Source organism: Chlorocebus sabaeus, chromosome 16 (assembly GCF_047675955.1).
Source record: "Chlorocebus sabaeus isolate Y175 chromosome 16, mChlSab1.0.hap1, whole genome shotgun sequence".
In the NCBI taxonomy this organism is placed as follows: Eukaryota; Metazoa; Chordata; class Mammalia; order Primates; family Cercopithecidae; genus Chlorocebus; species Chlorocebus sabaeus.
This window is the reverse complement of record NC_132919.1, coordinates 66,526,199-66,546,471: the sequence shown is the minus strand read 5'-3', so window position 1 is coordinate 66,546,471 and position 20,273 is coordinate 66,526,199. Positions and strand designations below refer to the sequence as shown.

General features: G+C 53.7%; 2 protein-coding genes and 1 long non-coding RNA gene across 4 annotated transcripts in view; 1 reads left to right on the top strand and 2 right to left on the bottom strand.

Moving 5' to 3' along the window:
* Positions 1–1,408: 1,408 nt before the first annotated feature.
* SPATA32 (spermatogenesis associated 32) lies at positions 1,409–9,580 on the bottom strand. The gene is made up of 2 exons (XM_073005216.1): positions 6,068–9,580; positions 1,409–5,467 (listed from the first exon to the last, which is right to left on the bottom strand). The coding sequence occupies exons 1-2, from the start codon at positions 7,000–7,002 to the stop codon at positions 5,380–5,382; spliced, it is 1,023 nt and encodes a 340-aa protein (XP_072861317.1). The 5' UTR covers positions 7,003–9,580; the 3' UTR covers positions 1,409–5,379.
* Positions 9,581–13,974: 4,394 nt separating this feature from the next.
* On the top strand, positions 13,975–15,548 carry LOC119622139 (uncharacterized). The gene is made up of 3 exons (XR_012088890.1): positions 13,975–14,097; positions 15,221–15,322; positions 15,443–15,548. It is a non-coding gene; the product is annotated as an uncharacterized lncRNA (long non-coding RNA).
* MAP3K14 (mitogen-activated protein kinase kinase kinase 14) overlaps positions 14,805–20,273 on the bottom strand; it is a 53,487-nt gene continuing 48,018 nt past the window's right edge. The window contains exons 12-16 of one of the 2 annotated variants that reach the window (XM_008012324.3): positions 19,019–19,372; positions 18,711–18,817; positions 18,158–18,302; positions 16,797–16,897; positions 14,805–16,451 (exon numbers count right to left, since the gene is read on the bottom strand). In XM_008012324.3, coding sequence (XP_008010515.1) covers positions 16,287–16,451; positions 16,797–16,897; positions 18,158–18,302; positions 18,711–18,817; positions 19,019–19,372 — 872 coding nt within the window. In that variant the 3' untranslated portion in view covers positions 14,805–16,286. Of the gene's footprint in view, positions 16,452–16,796; positions 16,898–18,157; positions 18,303–18,710; positions 19,373–20,273 lie in introns of both variants that reach the window. The other variant, XM_073005209.1, reaches the window with a different exon arrangement.

Sequence of the window (20,273 nt, the reverse complement as noted above, 5' to 3'; positions counted from 1 at the left end):
CCCAAATCAGGATTAGGATTAACACAGTAGCAACGTTTACAGGCCATGAGATAGGTGTGTTGGTCAGGGCAGGCTTCCTGTAAGAGGGAACTTTAAAATAGGACCAGGCTAGGATTTTGTGGGAAGGGGAGGTATTCTTTAGAAGAATGCCTGGAGGTGGGAGGGGACAAGAGGACAGGGATGGAGCACCCACCATCCAAGTCCGCCTGCCGCAGAGCCTCGAACGTCTCCTGTGGACTCAGCTGGATACCCACATTGCCTAGGGCGCCTTTCATGCTGTGCATGTCCACGGTACCCATTGGGCTGGAGCTGAAGAGTTTGAAGATATCCTGGAAGGCTGAGGGTAGAGGGGGACGGGTGGCAAGATGAACCACTCACACAGGAACCCTGAGAGCTGCCCACTCTAACTCAGGTGGAACTGACGACTTGGCTCATTCTAACTCCCTCCTGGGTGTTTTAAATTTTTATTTATTTATTTATTTTTGAGACAGAGTCTCACTCTTTGCCCAGGCTGGAGTGCAGTGGTGAGATCTTGGCTCACTGCAACCTCAACCTCCCAAGGCTGAAACGATCCTCTCACCTCAGCCTCCTGAGTAGGTGGCATCACAGGTACGTGCCACCACACCTGGCTAATTGTTTAATTTGTTGTAGAGATGGGGTTTCACCGTGTTGCTCAGGCTGGTCTCGAAGTCCTGGGCTCAAGTAACCCTCCCGCCTTGGCCTCCCAAACTGTTGGGATTACAGACATCAACCTCCACACCTGGCCTGTAACTTTTAATATAAAGAGTAGCAGTGGCTGTTGTGTATTGGTACATGTTATGTGCCCATCCAGTCCTTATGTCCAAAACTCGTATTTGAAAAACATTCAAAATTCATGTCCAAGGTCACATCTGGCAGTCTGGCTCTGAAGCTACAGTGCCTTGGAGCCCTGCTGGTGCCTGGAATGTCATGGGCACTGAACATTGTTGATGATGAATAAAGTGATTCTGCTTTGAGGGGCCCTTGCCAATATCAGGACATGTTGTTTGGGGGAGCATGGGGCTGTGGTTTCTTTTGCCTTTACCCTTATGGTCTTAGACCCCATGAGGCAGGGGAACTCAGATTTTTCCCCTCATTTTTTCTCCTCCTTTACCTTCTCCCTTCTTTTCCATCCTGTTCATCATCTATCTATCCATCCATCTAAATACCTGCATTCACCTATATACCAATCCATTGAGTTTTCTTTTCCTTTCCTCCCTCCTTCACACACACATGCACACACACACACACAGACACACACACTCTGAGCTCTAGGGTTGTAGAAATGAACAAATCAGACAAGCATGGAGGAATGGTTGCAAACACTGACTTCTTGCAGTGACCCCAGCTTCAGGGCAGGCAATCCCTTGTAGTTCTTCCCTGAGCACCCCCTAATTTTCTTCCTTACTCCCAGTCCTGGGGCCCTCACCTGCCAACTGCTGGGGTGTCTCGCCTGTCAAGCTGCCCCAGGAGAAAGGAAGAGGTTGGAAAGGTCTTTGCACCTGTTGCATAGAAATGCCAGGGCCAGCCAGGCCTTACCCCAAACCCAGCCCCCAAGGCCTGGCCCCTGGTCCCTGCCTTCACCTCTCAGACCCAGCATCTGGACCTGACTCTGCTGGATGGGCAGCCACAAGGCCCTGGATTTCTGTTGCCCTCCTCATGGTGTGTTCAGCCTTTGTGGCCATGGCTACTGCTAGCTCCGTCTGAGTCAGCTGGGCAGTGTGCAGCTGCAGCCTCCCTTTCTGCATCCTGCCTGCCTGCTCCTCTGCTGGATCTCATATGAGCAGCCTTTGAGGCTGCTGTGGAGGCCTTAGAGGCAGGAAGGAGAGAGGCAGAGGGGTCCAGCCCACTCAGGTACTCAGACTCCTGAGTAGGTACTCAGACCTGGGACCAGGCCTGTGGGTATACGGTTCCACCTCCTCCCAGGATCCTCCACATGAAACTGTACCACAGCCCTCTATGCAGGGGATTCTGGGGAAAGGGCTAGGGCAGTGATTCCCCCCACCCCGGGTGAGGGAAAAGGACCCTCCTCCAGACCTGGTCACCTGTTTGTTCTCAGTGATGACTCGATCTCTTGGTCTTCTGCCCTCTGCAAATTACTCCTAAAACTCAACAGTGAGGCCAGGCATGGTGCTCAGGACTGGAATCCCGGCACTTTGAATGGCCGAGGAGGGAGGATTGCTTGAGCCTAGAAGTTCAAGGCTGCAGTGAGCTGTGATGGCACCATTGTACTCCAGCCTGGGTGATGGAGAGAGAACTTGTCTCAAAAACCAAAAAAACAAAACCCCTCAACAGTAAGAAAATGAACAGCCTGATTAAAAAAAAAAAAAAAAAAGGGCAAAAGCCAAGTGTGGTGGCTTACATCTTGAATCCCAGCACTTTGGGAAGCTGAGGTGGGAGGATCACTTGAGGCCAGGAGTTTGAGATCAGCCTGGGCAACACAGCAAGATCCCATCTCTACAAAAAATAAAAAGCTTAGCCAGGCATGGTGGTGCACACCTTTAATCCCAGCTTTTTGGGAACCTGAGATGGGAGGATCACTTGAGCCCAGGAGTTCAAGGCTGCAATTAGCCATGATCGAGCCACTGCACTCTGCCTGGGTGACAGAATGAGGCCTTGTCCAAAAAAAAAAAAAAAATCTAAACAGGCACCTTGCCAAAGAATACATACAAATGAAAGTAAGCATATGAAAAAATGTTCAACATCATATGTTATTAGCAAATTGCAAATTAAAACAATGAGATACTATTATGCACCTATTCAGATACCAAAATCCAAAACACTACCACCACCAAATGCTGGTGAGGATGTGGAACAATAGGAACTGATTAATTGCTGGTGGGAATGCAAAATGGTGCAGCCAATCTGGAAGACAAGTTTGGCAGTTTCTTACAAAATGAAACACACCCTTATCACATGATCCAGCAATTGTGCTCCTTGGTATTTATCCAAATGTTTTGAAAACTCATATCCACACAAAAACCTGCACATAGATGTTTATGGCAGCTGTATTCATAATTGCCGAAACCTGGCAACAACCCAGATGTCCTTCAGTAGGTGAATGGATAAACAGTCATACACCCAGACAATGGAATAGTATTCACCACTAAAAATAAATGAGCTATCAAGCCAGGAAAAGACATGGAGGAACCTTAAACGTGTATTACCAGGTGAAAGAAGCCAACCCAAACAAACTGCATACCGTTTGATTCCAAATCATTCTGGAAAAGGCAAAACTGTGGCAATAGTAAAAGGACCAGTTGTTGACAGGAGTTGAAGGGGCCAGGTAGAGCACAGAACTTTTAGGGCAATGAAATGACCCTGTATCACACTACAATCAAAACCCATAGAAAGGGCCAGGCGCGGTGGCTCACATCTGTAATCCCAGCACTTTGGGAGGCTGAGGTGGGTGGATCACCTAGAGTCAGGAGTTCAAGACCAGCCTGGCCAACATGGTGAAACCCTGTCTCTACAAAAATACAAAAATTAGATGGGCATGGTGGCGGGTGCCTGTAGTCCCAGCTACTTGGGAGGCTGAGGCAGGAGAATCGCTTAAACCCAGGAGGTGAACAGAGGTTGCAGTGAGCTGAGATCACACCGTTGCACTCCAGCCTGGGTGACAGGGCACGACTCTGTCTCAAAAACAACAAACCCCCATAGAATGTAGAACACCAATAGTGAACCCCAATGTGAACTGTGGACTTTTGGTGATGATGATGAGTCAGTGTAGGTTTATCAGTTGTAACAAATGTACCACTGCAGGATGTCCAGAACCAGGGAGGTTGTATGTGGGTGGGGACAGGGGTACATGGGAACTCTCTGTACTTTCCACTCAGTTTTGCTGCAAACCTAAAACTGCTCTAAAAAATAAAGTCTTTTAATTTAAAAAAACCTATGGAAAGATTAGTCCTGAGAGCCCAGTGATTCTGGCTCAGTCCCCCACCGCCCCCAAGACACCCACCTCTGCAGCTACTCCTTGTCCCTCCTTCCAGTCTCCCGCCCGCTTCTCCTCCTGGCCCTGACCCATTCTGAACTGCTCACCCCTTCCTAATCACACCCTCCAGGCCCTAGGCATCTCTCTCCTTGGACCCTCCGAAAGCTGGGCAGGCTCTTGAAGATCCACAAGGCTGGGCTTTCACTTAGCAGGGAACCTGAGGCCGGGCCATGGTGCAGCCTCCCCTTCTCCTTCCCCCAGGTTTCCCTGTCCACATCCCTGCCCATCCATGCACTCCGAATCCCCTTCCTTCCTTTGCTGCCATCTCTCCTCTGCCAGGAGTCAGTCTATACTGCCTGCCCTCTCGGCCTCCAAGGCCAAACCCTGGATGGGAGGTGTGTGCATTTGTGTGCATTTTTTTTTTCTTCTTCTTTGAGATGGAGTCTCGCTCTGTTGCGCAGGCTGGAGTGCACTGGTGCAATCTCAGCTCACTGCAACCTCTGCCTCCCGGACTCAAGAGATCCTCCTGCCTCAGCCTCCCCAGTAGCTGGGACTACAGGCACATGTCACCACGCCCCAAAAAAATAATTTTTGTATTTTTAGCAGAGATGGAGTTTCACCGTGTTAGCCAGACTGGTCTCGCACTCCTGACCTCAAGTGATCTGCTGGCTTCTGCCTCCCAAAGTGCTGGAATTACAGGCATGAGACACCACGCCCGGCCTTGTGTGCATATTTGGTACATGTGACTGTCAGGCACATGTGTACATGGGCATGGGTGTCGTATGCTGCTTCCTCTGTGTGTGGGTGCTGTATGTGTGATGTGCTGGGCAGCTGGTTATGTCTGTGTGCACATGTCTGGGTGATGTATGGCTCTCTCCTGCCTTTGAAGGTACTTCTAGCTCCGGCCTGTTACCTGTGAAGGACCAGTCCTTCGGCCTCATTTTCCTCCCCTTCAAACTCCTGGACACCATCCCTTCCCCATGCCAGGCCTTCCCATGAAGAGTGCAGGAAGATCCCCCTCAGACCCACTTTCTCACCTGCCCAGTCCATGCCCAGGAGGCCATCTCCTCAGATGATCCCAACACTTCCCTGGCCTCAGGCCAAGAGGAAGCCTCATTTCACAGTCTAAGAAATGGAAGCCTCAAAGGACACCGAGGCCTCCCCAAGACCAGCCACAAGTCTTTCTGCTGGCCTAGAGGGCTGGCCAGGAGGGAGTGAAGGGAACTGACCCTGGGGAGTGGACAGGTAAGAGATGGGTGGCCAGGACAAGGGTGGCGTTGCCCTCTGGGGGCAGGTGGAGCTGGGGCAGCTAAAAAATGGGGTGGCAGACCAGGACACAGCAGCCAGGTGAGCTCCCTGGCCCAGGGGCATTTGCACAAAATTCTGAGCCGACGGCCAGCACTGGAGGCTTTATTGGTTCTGTCTAGTCATTTCTCTGGGGTTGTGGGGGCTGACAGCTTAAAATGGATTTTCACCAATAATGGATTCTGTTTCTCTTTTCCTGGCGGCACTGAGCTGCAACACAAAAGAGAGAGTGTCACTTGGGCCCCAGAGGGTGGTCGAAGGAGAGGGTTGAGCCCAGAGGCCCCTCTGAAGAGGTCACTGGGGGTAAGGGGTCTTCTGCTGCTGCCTGTGTCTGGGCAGCTAAGGTTACATTGTGTATCCATTCACCACCAGAAAGCAAGGTGTACTGCAGTGCTCTGCATCCTCATTCTCCCCTCAAGAAAAGTGTCCTGGACTTCAGGGTTGGGGCCAACCTGTTCTCAACAGGGCAGATCCCAGCCTGAGCATTTCCGACCTTGGTGAGGCCCAACCCCCAGGGTGGGAAGCCACCTAATGCCAGCGTGGTCCTTCCCAGTTTGAACCCAGGCCCCTGTGCCCACCCTCCTTGGTCCCCAGGCTTCCTCCAGCCCTTGCCTTGGCTCTGCACCTCAGTCCACTGGAACTTTGTTCCAACAGCCTTTATGAGGTCACTGAGGTGGAGGCGTCACAGCCCACCGCATCCTGCTCCCAGGTCCTCATTCCAGTGTTCCCCACCCCTAGCCGGCTGTGTGAGGACCCCCCTGTGTTCTAGCACAGCCCCTCTATGGGAGCTGTGGGGCTGGCCTCACTCACTCTTCCTTGCCTCCCTGCAGCACAGGGGACGTGGCTGGTGGCTGGAGAAGCTGCATTTGCCCTTCGATGGTGGCCCTCTTGATCCCTGGCTTGCTGAAGTCAAAGTAAGATTGAGTGAAGTTCTTGTCTTCCTGACTCCAAGATTTCAGTGGTGCCCTGGCTTCATGTGGTTTCTCTGGTAGGGCCTCTGCGTGCTTTTCTGGCTTTTGCTCCTCCGCAGTGATCAGGAGGGGCTCTGTGGAAGGCTCCAGAGCCTCCTGAGGTGGAGCTTTCATCATGTGTTCCAAACTGGGCATGTCCATCCTGCTGGAGGAGGCCATGGCCAGGGAAGATGCAAAGGTGATTAGCTCTGCCAGGCCAATGGGTGGCGGGAGATCTGAGGACAGGAGGGGGCTTGGCTCCTGGAAGCTTGTGGCCGGAGGAGCTGGGCGGGCATCGGGGCTCTGGAGCTGCTCCTTGGAGCACAGGGCGTCAGTGGGGATGGCCTCCCGGAGCCGGGAACTGATGGGCTGGCCTGCACTGCCATTGTTGAGCTGCATGTTGATGGCTCGCTGCAGGCTGTGCTCTGAGGCCTGGATGAGCTTGTTTGCCCAGAAGAGGTGCTTGGAGGTCTGTGCACTGATGGAGTGACGGCAGGTGGACACATGGTTCTCCTCCGTGAAACTCCTGTAGTTTGAATTCAGACTCCATGGTCTGAAGGTCTGCGGTGTGGGCGGCGCCATGTTGGAGTGGACGGACTCTATCTGGCACACCAGCTGCAGGGGCTCTTCGAGGTCAGACTCCTCGTTCCAGCTGGCTTTTGTGTCCAGCTCAGTTTCAAGCTTGAGGGCTGGGTACAGCTCTGACTCCAGTAAAGCCGGCACCTGTCCGATCTCCAGTTCTGGGTCTGGGTCTGGGGCCAGGTCCACTTTGAGCTGGGGCTTCTGCTCTAGCATGTCTGCCTCCAGCTGAAATGTTTCAACTCAAAGCTGAGGAGGCAGGAGCGGGAGGTCCTGCCCCTGAGGCCCTCCCTGGCACCGAGTCCCTGCCCCACCCCTGCCCCAGGTCCTGCTCTCTTCCCCCCGCCCCCCAACCCCATGCCTGCCTCCTCTCAGAGACCTGCCTGGTGAGGGGGTGTGTGTGTGAGTGTACCCACACTGGCCTGGTACTAAGGTCCCAGGATTGTCAAGGGTAGGGGCTGATGGAGACTTAGGGAAGAGCCCTGCCACTTGCCTACCACCTCCCCATAAGAGGACATCCCCTTTTTACCTCCTGTTCCTCTTGTATCTGGTGTTGACTTAAGTCATCTCTAAGACAGAAAGAGACAGAGTGGGTGATGGGGATCTGTGGGGTGGGTGGTGGCTTCAGCGGGAAGGGGGTTTCTGGGGCCCTCAAAGCCCTCTGCCTTGTAACAGAGGCTGGCAAGATGCACCTCCCCCCGACCACCCTGCCACCAGCTCATCCACTCCCCTGGCTGTCCCACTCCCCTGGCTGTCCCACTCCCCTGGCTGTCCCACTCTACTGCCACCAGGAAGTCTGGAGTTGTATTCTGAAACTTTAGTGAGTTTAGGAAACTCCTTGCCAACTCATGCCCCCCCCACCCCACAAAAGAGGAATCCAGTTAGTTGGAGGTGAGGCCCAGGAATCTCATTTTTATCAAGCATTGCAGGTGAGCTGGGACAACTCACTTCGCGAATTAGTGCCCAGAACACTAGTCCCCAGCAGGGGAGCCCCAGAGCAATGTCCTCCCACCCACCTGCCCACTCTTTCTTCAAGTGCCTGCCCACCCCCGCCTTGAGCAGCTCTGTCCTCAGCAAGCCAGGCAGCTCTGAGGGGTCAGGTCCTATTCTGTCCCTGGGTGTGCCTCACTACCCCTCAGTCTTCCTCTGCCAGGGGCTGAGGGCATAAACAGAAGTGGGAGGGTAGATACCCCACACCCTCCCCAGTCTTTTGGCCTGGACACTGGCGCCGAGGAGGTTTTGAAAATGGCAGAAGGGAGGGAGATCCTAGGTTGGGGGATTGGTGGTGTCAGGGGCGAGGCTGGAGGTCCCGGAGGGCTCGGGGGAGGCCTGTGATGTTCGGGGATGGTTCTCACCGCATCTCTGCAACCTCCACTGACCCTTTGCTGCAGCATGGAAATCCATGGGTACCTGGCAGGGGAAAGGAGGTGAGGGCAGGGAGCTGCAGGGTAGAAGACAGTCCCGGAGGGATTCCAGAGCCAGCCACCTCCTCCTGCCCTTCTTTTTCTCTGTTCCCAGCTGCATTCCCTCACCCACCTGCCCCGCCCTCCTTGTTCCCTAGCCGATAGCCATTCCTATCCTCCAGTCCTGCTCCCTCTACTGTCTGCCTTGCCTCCTCGGAGGCTCCCTGTTCCATCTCCTTCCCCCAAAACCGTGACTGCTAACAGTACCCCGACCATGACGGGGCGCTTCCATAGCCTGGGCACTTTACCTGCTTTATCTCATTGATTCAACACAAAAAATTAGGACAGGTCCATTTGCCCAAGGCCCCCCAGCTGATCATAGCTGAAGTGGTGACTTGAATGCAGTTTTGACTCAGGAAACTCTTAACTCCCTGGCCCCCGGCTACTCCCAGGAGCCTGTAACTGCATGGAGTCCCCATCACGCCCCACGCGAACCTTCCCCATCTCCCCATTCCTGCTCTTCTGCTGGCTTCCTTTACTCTCTCTGGATCATCCATCACTGACTCCAGGCCAAGTCCTCCACCCGGGGTGTGTGATCTGAGGTGGTGCTAGCACCTAGCTGACGATTTAGGAGCTCAGATCCCCCTCTGCAGGGGAGACTGACTCCTTGGGAACGTCCCCAACCCCACACCCTTCCCTGGAAGCTTGTATCTTTTACTGCAGAATCTGTTTCTTCACCCTGTGGGGGTGGGAAGCACTAGGCTGCCCTGTTCTCTGCTACCCAGGACCATGCGTAGGGGTTGATGGTGGGGCCATCATGACGACCCTGCCATCATGCAAGGTGGGTCCCCATCAGCCTGGGGTGTGGCAGGAAGTGACAGCCCTGGCTCTGACTGGGAAGAATCGCTCCCAGGAAGCGACTGGAAGGATGAGAATGTACTGCAGTCTCTTCCTAGAGATGTAGCGGCTGGAGGGAGGGGTCCTTGCATGGCTGGTCCTGGGATTGGGACCATCTGCTTTAGCCTGGTCTTGGGGGAGGTATCCCCCAATCCTCCACCTCCTTGATCACTACGCTTCCCTGGCTTCCTCACGTGTCTCTCTTCTCCCTCTCCAACTCCCCCTGCCCCAGGTCCTGCTGTTCCCCAGGCTTCTGACCTCAGGGCCTTTGCTCCCTTTACAAAATTTCCCTGGGCAGTTTAATCAACACCCACAGCCTCAACCCCTCCATAAATGGCAGCTGGGTATGGACAGGAGAAGAAATTACTGTTGTGTGAGCCTCTTAATAGCACTGGGGCTGGAAGAAAAAGTCAGATGTTGACTCAGCTTGAGATCTCTGTGCCTGACTTGAGAATGTTCTATTAGGGATTCAAATAATATTCTGCAGTATATGAAATAATTGAAATTTTTTTTTTTTTTTTTTTTTTTTTTTTTGAGACGGGAGTCTCGCTCTGACCCCCAGGCCGAAGTGCAGTGGCGCGATCTTGGTTCACTGCAAGCTCCGCCTCCTGGGTTCACGCCATTCTCCCGCCTCAGCCTCCAGAGTAGCTGGGGCTGCAGGCACCCGCCACCACGCCCGGCTAATTTTTTTTGTATTTTTAGTAGAGATGGGGTTTCATCGTGTTAGCCAGGATGGTCTCGATCTCCTGACCTTGTGATCCGCCTGCCTCAGCCTCCCAAAGTGCTAGGATTACAGGTGTGAGCCACGGCGCCCGGCCCTTTTTTTTTTTTTTTTGAGATGGAGTCTGGCTCTGTTGCCCAGGCTGGAGTGCAGTGGCCGGATCTCAGCTCACTGCAAGCTCCGCCTCCTGGGTTTACGCCATTCTCCTGCCTCAGCCTCCCGAGTAGCTCGGACTACAGGCGCCCGCCACCTCACCCGGCTAGTTTTCTTGTATTTTTTAGTGGAGACGGGGTTTCACCGTGTTAGCCAAGATGGTCTCGATCTCCTGACCTCGTGATCTGCCTGTCTCGGCCTCCCAAAGTGCTGGGATTACAGGCTTGAGCCACCGCGCCTGGCCCCGGCTCACTCTTTGTATTTTTAGTAGAGATGGGGTTTCACCATTTTGGCCAGGTGGTCTCAAACTCCTGGCCTCAAATGATCTGCCTGCCTCGGCCTCCTAAAGTGCTGGGATTACAGGCATGAGCCACTGTGCCTGGCCGAAAGAATTTCTATTTCCAGTGGTTTGTTGCTAGCACACAGAAATAGATCCATCTTTTGTATCCTGCAACCATACTAAAATCTCATGTGTTCTCATAGCTTTTTTTTTCCTTTTAGATTCTATCGGATTTTCTACATAGACAATAATGCGTGTGAGTCAGGACACTTTTACTTCTTCCTTTCCAATCTTGTTCCTCTTATTTCCTTTTTTTGCCTAATTGCACTGGGGACAATCTCCATACAATGTTGAGTAGGAGTGTGTGTGTACGTCCTCCCTTCGTTCTGAGCTTAGGGGAAAGTGTTTAGCCTTTCACCATTAAGGATGATGCTAGCTGTAGGTTTATTCATGATGCCTTTTATTAGCTTGGGCATCTTCATGAAGTTTTCTCTCCTAGTTTGCTTAGTTTTAATTAGGAATGGATGCTGGATTTTGCCTAATGCTTTTTCTGCATTTATTGAGAATTTTGCCTAATGCTTTTTCTGCATTTATTGAGATGATCATATGGTTTTTCTTTAATATTATATATGTATACATAACATACATTATAATACATTAAATATGAGTAATGTTATATTATTTGGGTGATAATTCTTTTATATTTTTATATTCTGCTTATGGCAAAATACATTTTTTTTTTTTTGAGACGGAGTCTCGCTCTGTCCCCCAGGCTGGAGTGCAGTGGCTGGATCTCGGCTCACTGCAAGCTCCGCCTCCCAGGTTTATGCCATTCTCCTGCCTTAGCCTCCCGAGTAGCTGGGACTACAGGCGCCTGCCACCTCACCCGGCTAGTTTTTGTATTTTTTTAGTAGACACAGGGTTTCACCAGGTTAGCCAGGATGGTCTCGATCTTCTGACCTCGTGATCCACCTGTCTCGGCCTCCCAAAGTGCTGGGATTACAGGCTTGAGCCACCGCACCGGGCCACATCGATTTTTTTTGAGACAGGGTCTCACTCTGTTACCCAGGCTGGAGTTCAGTGGCACAGTTATGGCAATCTCAACCTCCCTGTCTCAAGTGATCCTCCCACCTCACCTCTGGAGTAGCTGGGACTACAGGTGTTCACCAACATATCCAGCTAATTTTTGTATTTTTTGTAGAGATAGGTCTTATTATATTGCCCAGGCTGGTCTTGAACTCCTGGGCTCAAGCTATCCACCTGCGTTGGCTTCCCAAAGTGCTAGATTATTGGTGTGAGGCACCGTGCCCAGCTATAAATTGATTTTTTAAAATGTTAAATCAGCCTTGCATTACTGGGATAAACCTCATTTGGTCATGACGTATTACCCTTTTAATATGTTGTTGAATCTGATTGGCTTTTTTTCAGCATTTTCACATGCATATCCATGAGGGATATTGGTGTATAATTTTCTTTTCTTTATAATGTCTTTGTTAGGTTTTGATAGGGAGGATGGCTTGAGCCCGGGAGGCGGAGGTTGCAGTGAGCCGAGATGGTGCCATTGCAGTCCAGCCTGGGCGACAGAGCAAGACTCTGTCTCAACAACAACAACAACAACAACAACAACACAACAACAAACCAAAAAAAAGAGATGAGGACTCACTATGTTGCCCAGGCTGGTCTCAAACTCCTGAGCTCAAGCAATCTTCCCACCTTGGCCTCCCAAAGTGTTGGGATTACAGGCATGAGCCACCGTGCCTGGCCTAATTTCTTACCTCAAATTCACACCCTGTATGTCCAGACTCTTAAGTGTGGCCACCACAGCTCTGCCTGTCTGACTCCTGTCTCCCTTTCTAGTCTGTCATCTCTCCATATCCCACACTCCTCGCCCCATTCATCCTTCATCCTTTCACCCAAATGAGAAACCTGGGTCATTTGTGACTCCTCCTCACTCCGAAGCTCCTGCCCTCCTACCCCTGATGCTCTCCTCATCTCCCAGTACCAGAGCCAACACAAACCCACGTCTTCCTACCCTTCGGCACTTGGTGCTAAGTGCTTTGCACATTCAATCTTCATACCTACCCTATGCCCAGTTGGCCACAGCTCTCCTCTCACAGATGAGGAAACGTGTATGAGGTCACGCAGCTATTAAGAGCAGCACACGACCCAAAGGCAGGTCTGGCTGACTCCAGACTCTGGGATGCTACTCACTGCACTGTCTTAAATCTCTTTAGTCCTCCAGTGGGACCACTGCAACCATGTCCCCCTCCAACCTGGATTTTCAATGACCCCAGAGTGAGCCTGCTACATTTCACTTGCCTCTGGTCACCCCCAAACTCCATGTGGCCTCTTGATCTGATCTCTACCTTCATTTTTCATCTCTTGGCATCCATCTTCCTGTTCCTCACCCTAAGCCAAAGCTACCCCCAGAGTACGGCAGGCTCTTCTGCACCCAATGCCTTTGCAAATGCTATTTCTCATACCTGGAAAGCCTTCTTCTGGTAAAGTCCTACTCATGCCTGAAAGCCCAATTCAAATAATCAGTGTAATCCTCTCCATGACAGACCTGGCTGTCCAATCTACGTTTTTCCTTACAGGCGTGAGCCACTGCCCCAACCTCTGGTTAATTTTTTTTTTTGACAGGGTCTTGCTCTGTGGCCCAGGCTGGAGTGGCGCCATCATAGCTCACTGCAACTCCTGGGCTCCAGTGAGCCTCCCAAGTAGCTGGGACTACAGGCTCATGCCACCACACCTGTCTAATTTTAAACATTTCCTGTAGAGGACAAAGTCTCGCTATGTTGCCTAGGCTGGTCTTGAACTCCTGGCCTTATGTGATCCTCTCACCTCTGCCTCCCAAAGTGTTGGGATTGCAGGCGTTGAGCCATCATGCCCACCTAATTTTTGATCATTTTTAATGCTGGCCCATGCCCTTCTGGGAGAGAGGATCCCCAAAAGAAAGCCACCATTTCAGTGGGGGATCTGACGCTCCTATGGGAAGGGGAGACCCGGGGCACTAGGGGCAAACATCTTTGCTCATTGGTTCAGAGAAGAGTACAAGACACCAAGGAGGCGCTCAGTGAAAATCTGCTCAAGACTGCCGCTCCTCCCTGCAAAGCCTCAAGCATCAAGCAGGGACAACTGGATGTGATTTTTTGGATCTGCAGTTCAGGATAATTCATGAGTCGTTTCCTGTGCACAAGGCCATTGCTCCTTCTGTGGTCTCAGAACCCCTTCAAGAACCACTGACGCTGCAGTCCTACCACAAGGCGCGCATGCGTGTCCGTGCGCGCACGCGGATGTGCACCACGGAGGGGCTGAGGCTGGGAGCCATAGTCAGGGGCACCGGGTGGGCTTTGGCGGGGGATCGACCTGCCTTTCAGGTGCCGGGGGTTTGGGAGCAGGGGAACGGGCCCCGGGCCGATCCTGACCGCCCCCTCCGCGCCCCGCCCCCACTTACTGTCGCTTTCCCCCGCCCGCCCGCCCGAACTCCCGCCCCCGGGCGCCCGCCCGCTCCCACCTGTCACCCCCATGCAGACCGAGGCTCTGTCCTGGAGGCGGGGAGCGGGCTGGTAGATGCTGCCTCTCAGCCTCCAGTGTGCTCTTTGGCTGGGAGACTGGGGGGCGCTGGAAATATTGGAGGCGCTGGTGCCTGTGATGTCGCCACCTCTGTGACGTCCCTGCCGCGACCCCGCAGGCAGGGAGCCGCATTTAGGTTCCGGGCGGGCGGGCGGGCGGGGGACGGCCCGAGTGAGGTGTCCTCCGAAGGCTGCGGGCCCGAAGCCAGAATCCCTCTCCAAAGACCTCGGGAGTAGGGCTCGCGCTTCCGCTGCGGGCCCAGAGCAAGAGGCAGGCGGCAGGTAAGTTTGACTCTACTGGACCGGACTTGCACCCGCTCTGCACGCCAGGGGCTCAGGGCTGCCGCCCCTTTCGTGGTCCCAGGGCCCTTCCAAGAACCGGCTAAACCAACCCAAGCTGCGCGCACACACACTTGTGCACACAGGGAGTGTGAAGCCAGATTCGATAAGGCATCACGTGTGCCCCAGCTCCATGACCAAGGAACTCAGCCACAAGGGCATCCCTGGCCCCATGCAGGGCTCAGGAGGCAGCAGAAAGGGTTCAGTCCAGGCCTCAAGGACAGGAGGGGAAGGTGGAGGGCCTGTGGTGTGCATCCAGCATCCCTAGCTGGTCAGGGCCCAGAACCCATCCTTATTTCCCTTCTGGTGGTAGAGGGCTGCCTGACTTGGGCAGTGGCACAAAGCATGCAGGCTTTGTCGTCCGCCTCCTCCACCCTTCAGCCTGGCAGTGTTTGGCGAGGGACTTCCCTGATGCCACTGGGCAAGGCATCTTGCCTAACTGGTCTGAATGAATAGCCCAGAGGTGGGACTAGAAGCAGCCACTGGGAGGAGTGGTGGGAAAGCAGCCCCACTCAAGGGCTGAAACAGTCCTTGTCCAAAACAAAGGGGACTTGAAAAGATCTCACCAAGAAGGCAGAGAGGCAGTTGTTAGTGTCGTGAGGTTCAGCAAGCCGGCAGGCAAGAGAGAGGGCACCAAGGGCCCGCAAACATTTGTCATCACCCCAAACTTTATTGCTTACAAAGAGTTCTCTACAACCCACACTGCAGTACCAACGCTGCAGTTCTTTATGTGCTGGGGGCCGGGGCTGTCTCCCCGGGAGCAGTCTGGCTCGCTGTGGACAGCTGGACAAAGGCTGTCTTGGCAAGACGCGGGGATGAGCTTCTCCCAAGGAGTCTCGGCGTCCCCCGCCCCAGGAGGTTGAGGCTAGCTGACACCCCCCTGACAATTCACAGCTGACTTAATGCTACATGAGTCCTGAGTAGCTCCCCTGGGAGAAGAGGCTAAGCTGGGGCAATGGGGAAGTGGGTGCTATTAGAGAAATCTGGAAGAGGTTTGAGTCACATGCATGTAGAGAGCTCAAGACTGTCCCTTCACCCCATCTCCTGGCCTGCTATGCTCCTACAGAGTCACTGACCTGCCCTGCCAGAGGGCAGCCATGAAAGTGCTTTGAGGTCATCAGAGTGCAAAGTGCCGTCAGCAGTACCCTCCGGCCCGGGGCAGGGCAGGGTGAGTGTTCGTGTGAGCTGTGCTCTGGGGGGCCCGCACGCTGGACACTGACAGTGGGGCTGGGGTGCCGGAGCGTCTCTGTTTGCTGCTTTCCTTAGTATTGATCATGTCCATCTACAGACCGTTCCTGTCAGGCACATCCTGCATCACCCTTCACCTTTACAGATGAGGGAAGAGCGCCAGTGAGTCTGGGGCAGTGCTGGGCCTGAAGGGGCTCAGGGTCTGCTGCGCTGGGGAAGAGTGATAGCCAGCAGCAAAGGGGCACGTGTCTGGGGACTGAGAACCACTTCACTTACACACCTTCTTTGGTCGTTGGCTGAACCAGAAGTCAACTCAGGACCTGTGTTACAACAAGCTGAAAAGTGTGGTGTATTCTACCAGGGAGCCTTCTGGGATCAGGCATTCCTTTCCCCTACACCCGAAAGGGATGAGCTGGCCAGGTGAGGCCGGGCAAGGGGGTCAGAGGCCTCCCATTAACCTACGGGCGGGCATACCTGCTGACCTGGTTCTGCACTGAACCTGAGTGTGGGCCCTTACACACTCGACACCCTCACACCAGCCTGGAGGGTGAGGGGCCGAGGGGCTCGTCCATCCCTTCTGACCCAGCCTGGAAGCTGCTCTCCCCTGTCTGCCAGCAAATGGTCACTGATCCAAGCGGGCCAGGCCAACTCGACTGCAGCAGGGCAGAGAAGATCCTGTTTGTTTCCCGAGGGAACTCCTGCCGTCCTCCTCTGTCTCCTCACGTGGCAGAGTGTTTTCTCAGCGGGGTGGGGCAGGACTCAGGTGGGAAATCCTGGGAGGCGTTCTGCTTGCCCCCACCTTGCTGCTGCCAGGCCCTGGTCCCACTGCTGAGCCGGGGGCTGGCAGATCCCTGGGAGCGGCTGAGCCTGTGTTTCAGGGCAGCACTGTGCACCGAGCAGGAAGGCTGCTTCCGGCAGCGTGGAGCCGGCAGTGGAGGGTGGGGTTAGGGCCTGTTCTCCAGCTGGCCATGCTTGACCCTCCAGCTCCAGGCGAAGCTGCCATCAGGGGCCAGCGTGCACTGCAGGTCGATGCCCGAGTCTGGCACCTCCATGTCATAGCGAACAGGCTGCCCATCTTTGGTCACCAAGCTGAAGGCTGCGGCTGGGATCTAAGGGTGGAGCAAACCAGTGGGCTGAGATCATGGCATGGGGCTCAGAAGCCACGTAGAAAGGTAAAGACATCTCCCTCCAGCCAGACTGGCAGCCCTAAGGGCACTGTCTGTTTGTCATTCCACAGGACTCAGAGAATCCCACCCAGCCCAAGTGTGGGTCTGGAGGACCTCTCCGTCACCACTGCCAGTCTTACTTTGAGGCCCTGGGGGACGTCGAAGGCCAATTCCACGTGTTCCCTAGAGTGCCATTCTACTACTTTGAAAGCCTTCCTCCTGGAGGGTGGGGCCAGGTGCACTGGCTTCTGGGACTCTGCCGGTCAAGAGTGTACCTGCCCCCCTTACCTGGCTGCTGATGCCAGTGGCGATGTCTCCCACTTTGACCCGGTGGAACTCCCGGATGTGCAGGTGTTCACCATTGAGAGACTGTATTTGGACTTTCACACCTAGAAGGCGGGCAAGGTGACAGTCAGGAGAGCGGCTGCTGGCTCTCCAAGGACCAGGGTCCTGGCAGGGGCTGAGGGAATGTTTTTGTTAAAAGTCACTCTGCCCTTAATGTAGAGGGGAGCAGGCCTGGTGTGATGGAGCAGCAGAGATAAAATTTGGGCTGGTCTAAGCGCAGCTGCATTTCTGTTTGTTTTTGAGACAGAGTCTCACGGTGTCGCCCTGGCTGTAGTGCAATGGAGCAATCTCAGCTCACTGCAACCTCTATCTCCCGGGTTCAAGTGATTCTCCTGCCTCAGCCTCTCGAGTAGCTGGGATTACAGGCATGTGCCACTACACCTAGCTAATTTTTATATTTTTAGTAAAGATGGGGTTACACCATGTTGGTCAGGCTGCTCTCAAATTCCTGACCTCATGTAATCCACCCGCCTTGGCCTCCCTAAGTGCTGGGATTACAGGTGTGAGCCACCACACCCAGTCACAAAGTTGCATTTTATAAGAAAAATAAAAAATTCAGGCTGGAACAGCCCTCGTGTTATATACACCTGCTAGTTCTTCCTGGCTGCCAGCACCTGGGATCTGGCCTGTGCGTTGCTAAGAGCTGGGGTTGGCTCCTATGGGGAAGTAGTATTTCAACTTGGATGCAAAGCAGAAAGGAACTGAACACAAAGATCCTTAAATTAGATTATGAGCAATTTAGATTGTTCCCCGAGTTGAAGTGGCCTCTGGCCTGCTGCCATGAGTCACACTTGCCCTGGAGAGCAGGGCACTCTGATCTGATGATGCCCTTGTACTAGCAAAGCCACATCATAACCTATGCAATCAAGCTTGAAAACGAAGGAATTTTATGTTGTCTTTCTCATTTGACCTCAGATCTCAGAGGGGGCTCCTTTTGCTGTTTCTGATTAAAATGCTCATGGGTCCTGTTCCTTTCCCTTTAGAAGAGATTAATTGCTCAGTTTCCTGACTCCAGGTCAAGAGAGACTGCTCTCCTCCACAAGCTAGGGGAACCTTCTGGGACTCCATCAGCCGCCAATGAGGGGATAATGGTCCCTCACTGCCCAATCAGGAGAGGCTCGTGGGTGATGGGGACCTTTGCTCGAAACCCAACTTACTGGCCAGGAACCTCAAGTTCTGGGACCAGGCGCCTTCCTCCCTCCCACTGTGCCAGGGGAGGGGAGACACAATCCCTCAATGGCTGTCTAGCTCCAGGCAGATCAGCTGCCATGGGGGCTGCTGAGCAGGTGGGAATTGGACTGTACCATTGAAATAGCTTGGGGTGTCGGTGGGCCGTCCCCGGGCCAGCACCATGTTCCAGCTGGAGCTTCGAGCCTCGGCCTGGCTGCTCCAGGAGTGTACGCCTGAGCTCAGGGTGTCCCGCGAGCTTTGAGAGGCCTTTGATGGGTTCTGAAACAACAGGATTGGGTACGGACTCAGGGCCCTGGGCTCCAGGATCCATCTCTGGCTTGGGTCTCATTTGAGGCAAAGGGGCACTGCTCATGCCCTCAGCTGGAGGAGGGTAAGGGTTGCCTCCACGGGGGACCAAGGCCTGCCTCCCCATTATCTCTGGTGGCAAAACACATTCCCTAATCCCAGAAGGGTAGATTCCCATTGTTTCTCTCACTCTGAACCATGACCACCTCCCCCGACCTAGTAAGGACCCCTACCAGAAGGAAGGGGTGACCCCCATCACCCTCCCTTTACCCACTACTTGCAGAGTCCATTCACTAGCTGGACGCAAAGCTATTTGCTCTGTGCCAGGACCGGGAGAACCACACCCCTGGAGCCATGGCTGCAGGGCCACAACTGACTCACCTTCTCGCTGTCATCCGACAGGGAGAGGCTGTCGATGCTGAGGCACGAGAGAATTTGCTCTTGCTCCTCCAGAGAAAATGGCTGGGACAGGCTGTTCAGGAATAATTCTGCAGGGAAAAGTGGAAGAAAATGGCTGTGGAAGACTGGGAGGAGGCTGGCTGTGTTTTCAGGGGTTCTTCCTGCACAGTCTGTAGAAGCTGAGCTGCTGGGGAAGGGGCTGGAAGCAAGCCCACACCGCAGATAAGAAGCGCCGGCCTCCCTCCGTGGCCAGTGCTCGGGGGCCCAGCTGCAGCCATGGTTGCCCGTACCTATTTCCAGCTGCTGCAGTTCCTGCTCCGGGAAGGTTGCTTTCCGCTCTGGTGAGCTGGGGTTTCTGGCAGGGGCTGGCTCCAGGGAAGACAGAGGTAAGGGTTCCCACATCCCAGACTCCTCCTTGCTCAAAGTCAAGGGAGGAGACTTGTTTGGCTCTGGGGGCTCTGGTGGGAGAGGAGGCTGGAGCTTAGGGGCTCTGCCTGTTGTCTCCTCAACTGGCCGAGGCTCTGGGGCCCTTGGCGAAAACTCCCTCGGCTGGGCATGGACGGTCTGGTGATAATTGGCTTGATTTGGTGGTGGATGTCTTGGTTCTTTATATTCTCCCCTCCAAGGGCTCTTCAGACCTCCCACTAGAAAACAGAGAGGACAATGGTGAGGGGAAGCGTGCTGTGCACAGGCTATCCAGGCAGGAGAGGCCTCTCCTGAGTGCAGAAGGGCTAGAGGCGAACAGAGGGGAGGACCTGCCCCAGGCCACCATGGGAGGTGACTTCAGAGGGCAGCGTGGTGGTCTCCACAGGAGACTTCCTCAGTCAGATGGTCCCAATATAACAGGGATAGGACTGGATTTCTGTCTTTAGTTCTGTTTTCCTTCTAGGTGTCAGTAGCAAATTGAAAAACTACAGAATCAGTTCCAGAGGACTTTGTTAACAAGAAAGAGAAGATTGAAAAAAGCCCTGGGGCTGCACCAACTCAAGAGCTCCTAGGCAAAGTGGCATCCTGGACCCACCATCTCTCCTACCCCGTCCTCAGTCAGTACTTCCCCAGGCACCGTTGGTTCTGGTGCGGGGCGAGTTCAACCCTGGGACCACCCTCATCCTTCTAACTAGCAGCTGTCTTTGGTGAGGTGCAAGATCTCTCTGGTTTTATTTCATTTTCATTCCTATAATCACGGCCTTTTTGTGCCCATCCCTCAGGTGACGTTCTATTGTGTTTGATGTATCATTTTTGATTGGGTTGTGTTCTTGCAAAATGTGTGTTGTTTTATTTATCGATTTTTATTTTTGTATTTTTTGTTTTTTAAAGAGACGAGGTCTCACCATGTTGCCCAGGCTGGACTCCAACTCCTGGGCTCAAGCGATCCTTCCACCTCAGCTTCCTGAGTGGCTGGGACTACAGACGTGCGCCACCATACCTGGCTATTGATCAGTTTTTAGTTTACCAAACATTACCATCTGGGTTCCATTCTGTGTCGGGTTCTCTTTGCACTCGGCACCATGGCTTTAGGATCCGTCCATGCTGCTCTGTGAACAC